This window comes from Nannobrachium achirus (assembly GCF_963921795.1).
Source record: "Nannobrachium achirus genome assembly, chromosome: 9".
NCBI lineage: Eukaryota > Metazoa > Chordata > Actinopteri > Myctophiformes > Myctophidae > Nannobrachium > Nannobrachium achirus.
Genome location: NC_137818.1, coordinates 53,019,308 through 53,024,592, shown reverse-complemented (window position 1 = coordinate 53,024,592; position 5,285 = coordinate 53,019,308). Strand labels below are relative to the sequence as shown.

Sequence of the window (5,285 nt, the reverse complement as noted above, 5' to 3'; positions counted from 1 at the left end):
GACAGGATCACTCTAGCTATGGTCAGCTAGAGGTGTAATAAGCAAAATGTAAAGGCCATTAGCAGGAAGATTTCATCCTACTTTCAGCTCCTCAAACTCTATCCGGAACAATGTTTTTTTTTGTAGAGTTCATATAGAGCATTGAACAAAGTCAGCTAATTAATTCATTCAATTTAATATGATAAAAATAAAATCTTCTTTGGTCCAAAGCTGTCGGTGCATGGAAAACACCAAAGCAAGGACCATGCTAATAGGTTCCTGTCGTATGGCCTGGCATTCGCACAACAGAACAAGGTGGACTTTAGTGACCTTCAAGGCCCAGGATGCCGGGCCATTGAGGTCCAACCAAAAACAATTTTGCCTACACCGCAGGTGAAAAAAACAAGTATATATATATACATATATATAATATATATGTGTGTGTGTGTGTGTGTGTGTGTGTGTGTGTGTGTGTGTGTGTGTGTGTGTGTGTGTGTTTATCTATAAATAATGTAAACACAACATTCTCTATGTTTTAGGATATTCAAAAAGTGCGAGAAAGAATGGTAGTCATGGTCATGAGAATCTTGGCGGATAACCTGCCTCCACTATCAAAAGTCCAAAAGAAGGTGGAACAACACATCCCACACAAGTACAGCAAAGAAATGAACACCAAAAGCAACCTTGTAAGATATATTTTTCTGTAAACTTTGTTTAAAATAAGATGCAAGTATAATTGTAAGCTTAAATAAGTAGTACACCCCCTAAATGACTATTTTCTATTGATTACTCTCGCCATGGAGACTTGAGTTAAATAATATTCTTGTTTTTTATTTGTCACATTGCTATGTCAAAAAACTGAATTTAGTCAATTGATTCCGGATGGGGACCCAAATTATTGTCTTAGGAAAGGAACAAAAACTAAAAAATGTTATTAAGTCTCCATAGCAAGAGTAATCAATGGAAAAAAGTTCATTTGGGGGTGAACTACTCAACCTACTTATTTCTCCTTTTCTGTTACAAAGGTCAACCTAGGTGTGGTGGCGGCCAACCCCAGCTCTAATGCAGGAGTCATTGAGATAATGCGATTCCTTCACGAGTATGTTCCTGTAGTTGATGAGGAACCGTTGCCCATTCTTTGTAATGGCGATGGACTGAGTGTGGAGAGGATGATTGGTTGCAAGCAACTGACAAGTGGAGCTCGGACTCCTTGTCAACGATTGGAAGGACTGATCCCGGCACCTCAGGAATTCCACAGAGAGATGCTTCTTCTGCAGGTATAGTGCCTAATAAATTGCCATGTTTTTTGTGTTAGACCGTATTACACACTATTAAAGAACCTGTCTGTGTCCCACCCAAAATGTAACTTGTGGATGAGAATGTCATCTTTAATTCAGTGGTCAGATTGTTAATATCTGAAATTCTTATGTGAAATAGGACAGTATGAATCTGCTGTTCAAAACTGAAAGTGAGTGTGCTAGAGGGACCATAGCACAGATGAAAAACTACTTCACTCACAGATCACTGAAAAAGAAAGTGTCCGCAAATTTCCAGCACGCTTGGGACATGATGGAAGTGAGTATCTGTAGCCTATATTACAGTTTACATAGTTAATACATTTATTATATTACTAATTTATGACTTACTTACTAACTATATGACTAATCTTGTCAGAGATCTACCTAATCTTAACCTAAATATTGCATTCCCCTTATGTTTGTAGTTTGCAACATCTGCATACATCACTCTGCTGGCCACAACATTTTGTGGAACATCAACAGTAGACGATGTACCTGAAAATCTGCCAAATCGCGTGGCTGACCAATTATCCTGGCTCGAAAACCTTGCCAACCGGGTTGTGGATTATGCCTGGATGGCTCCAGATCAATGCCAAATTGACCTTGTTGCAGCCTCTGCAGCCTGTCCTGTGGAAAAGTCTGAGAAGGACTTTTTCCTTTTCTGCCACTGCCAAGAGGGTACTACACACACACACACACACACACACACACACACACACACACACACACACACACACACACACACACACACACACGCTTGCTTGCACACAGGCTTACATTTGTTTCATAACTGCTCTTTTAAGTGTATTTATAGTCTTAATGATTGTAGACTATGTTGATGTCGCCACAACAAATTACATGAAACATTTATTGATGTGTGTCAATGAATATATGTCCCGTGTGTGTGTGTGTGTGTGTGTGTGTGTGTGTGTGTGTGTGTGTGTGTGTGTGTGTGTGTGTGTGTGTGTGTGTGTGTGTGTGTGTGTGTGTGTGTGTGTGTGTGCGCGTGCAGACAAACAAGAGCCCATGGTGAAGTGCTGCAGCAGCCTTTGCAAGATTGGATGGCTTCATATTTCTTGCGCAGGACTTACAGAAGTCCCAGGCAAAGACGAAGACTTCTTCTGTTCAGAAGAGTGCACTGAGGACGGAACCTACATGTACTGTACCTGTAAGAAACGCCAAGGAGGGAAAATGGTACAGTGCCAGATGGCCGAAAACTGTAAAAGAAACGAATGGTACCACACTAAGTGCCTCATGCCATCTGACGCAGTTGATGAGGACGGTATGCTGTTGACTTTTAATTACAAAAGTCTTGGTATGTTTATAATAAAATACAAAACATTGATGTTACATGAAAATGTCATTGTATCGATCGATCTTTCTCTGCAGCCACGTGGTACTGTTCACCAGAATGTGAAGCTGATGGCTCAGTGGAGGACTTTGTCCAAAACTACTCGAAGGCATTGCTGTGGGAGGGACTGAAGCATCTGGCGAGAAGGGATGCCGTTCGAGAAGGAGACGGTCCAGCCATCATTGCTAGCTGGAAGTTGGACCTCCTGCAGTTCTGGGCAATAAACCATACCCATTACATGTTTATTGGCCACCACATGCTTACCGGTAATTCCTTTTTTCTAAATGTGTCAATTCTATGTTTGTTGTGTAATGGGAGAAAGAAATCCTTTCCAGCTGTTCTAGTGCTGTCGGACTATTCCTCTACAGAAAGTATACAAAAGACATTTATTGTATTTGTGTTTTAGAAATTGTTGTAATTAATAGACTTTTATTTTCAAATACAGGTATTGCTCTATGTTTAGGTTTAGCTTTTAATTCTGTAAAGAAGTAATTTTATCTGGAGAGGTAATGAACATGTCTGTGTTGATGTTAAAGGCTACATGTTCCTATTCTAATTGACAATGAATACAACAAAACACTATTTATTGTATATTCTATCTGAAGGAATAGGAGGCTACCTTCCAGAAAACCTCCAATCTGACCTCACTTGGAATAGAGTGGCAAACGTCTCAGGAAGACGTGGGGGAAATGTAGGCCTGGATCTTGTAAACGAGTTCCTAAACAACGACTTTAAAGGCAAGTACATTACTGTATTATTTACTCTGTTGTATGGTAGACAAAACAACATAATGCAAATTTTAAAATACGATTAGGTTTAAGGAGGTTGTTCATCTTTTGAAAGATAACCAAAGCAAAATAATAAATAATAAATACTGTTGTTACAGAAATGATGAAACGGTCTAAGGGAAAGTACACCGACAAAGAGGTCCAAAGATGTGCTGAAATGGGGGGAGCCTTTGGCAAGGACCTTGACAAGCTCCTTACCAACGCTGGAGTGGTGACTCTCGAGGACTCGTGGTCTCGTCGTGACAGCCAAAAGAAGAGACAGATCCAAGACATCAAAGAGTTTGTTAAGGAGTACCAGCCTGATAACCTTTTTGCAAATGTTCCTGGTAGGTACCATGAAGGGCTGAAAAACTTCAGGTACAAAACCACTGTGGAAAAACCAATGAACATGGGGAAGAAGATGAGGAGGATGGCTGAGGAGATGGACAACTGGGATGTCTTTGCTGGTCTGAAACCAGTCATGTAATGTGCACAAACTGTCTACCTGCATTTCAACCGAAAGAAATGTGCACATAACTTTGACTTTCTTTAAGGAAATGACTGATGACCCATGCAGCAGAATTCAGTTGTAAATGTCACATTTATTCTGAAGATAAAACAAATATTCAAATAAAGGAATATTAGAGAAACAAATTGACATTGTTTTTTTTTGGGGGGGGGGGGGGGGGGGGGGGGTTGAAAAGTCCACAACAAGCCAAAATGGCAGTGACCTCAGTTCACTATATTTAGGCCTAGAATTATTGAATGCTTTAACCAGTGATAAATAGCAGATATACAAGCTCACAGCGCGGCACCGAGTGCCACGTTGCGAGCTTGTAGATCTGCTATTTTTGGAAAAAGTCGTGAAAATGTGTGCAAATCTTTGAATATATGTATTTTCAAAGCAAACGTTTGTGACTAAAATTTTGCTTCTGGGTGGTCCCTGCAACTAAATATTTTGAGATGGGGACATAGAAACATAGGTTTAAAAAAAACGTACAAGGATTCAAAAGACACTTAGAGAATCGTGTCAAAATTCTAATTTTCACTTTTTTTCAAAAATAGCAGATACAAGCTCGCAGCGCAGCACTCGGTGCAGCGCTGTGAGCTTGTATATCTGCTATTTTTCAATAGTGAAAGCATAAAATAATGATACACAATAATGTGTACACGTTCTAAATTGGTTAAACAAAATCAAGTATGAAACTTGCTGTTGCAATATGAACAGCAACCCGCCTTTTCACAAGCGTCTTTAAAGTCATCCATGCCTTGAATGTACAAGTGCTTAAAAACACATTTTCTTATGCAGCTTCCATCCTTGATTTGCTTCAGCATCGCAATGTATTCTCCATCAATGAAGGCCTTGCTGACAGAACGTGGATAGATCAATGTGGTGGCCTTCCCGGTGCCACCATCTCTAGCACAGCGGCCAATTTCCTGCCAGTATGACAAAATGTCAGTTGCTGGTCCCCAGTGTAAGACGTGGCGCACATCGGGCACTTGGACTCCAAGTCCAAATGCCACTGTGGCAACCACGCACCTCACGTTGCTTTCTGGTGTGACGAAAGCAGTGAGTACTCTGTTCTGGCACTCCTGGTGAATATGGCTGTGGAACATCTCCACAAACCTATTCAACGCAGTGTGCTCCTCTGAGCTCCAGGCGTCATTTCCCAGCCGTTCCATGATCTGCCCATAGATGGTCCTAACAGCACCCATGGTCCTTTAAAATAAGAGTATCAATGTTTATATTTATTTCTGATATGTTATAGTATCCAATAATGTGAACTTTGAAGTGTATACACTGATATAGTCTTATTATTGAAGAAAGACTAAAGTAGTTTATCAAGGTAATCAATTGGCGTTAATTTTATTAAACAATACAGTCAAATG

The 5,285-nt window shown here is 40.2% G+C and overlaps 1 protein-coding gene across 1 annotated transcript; it reads left to right on the top strand.

Moving 5' to 3' along the window:
• Positions 1-551: 551 nt before the first annotated feature.
• LOC308290977 (uncharacterized protein) lies at positions 552-3,882 on the top strand (the record flags this gene model as incomplete). Its single annotated transcript, XM_080732892.1, has 8 exons — positions 552-665; positions 1,005-1,256; positions 1,417-1,554; positions 1,703-1,955; positions 2,290-2,559; positions 2,667-2,894; positions 3,234-3,365; positions 3,515-3,882. The coding sequence occupies 8 exons, from the start codon at positions 552-554 to the stop codon at positions 3,880-3,882; spliced, it is 1,755 nt and encodes a 584-aa protein (XP_080589018.1).
• Positions 3,883-5,285: the final 1,403 nt, after the last annotated feature.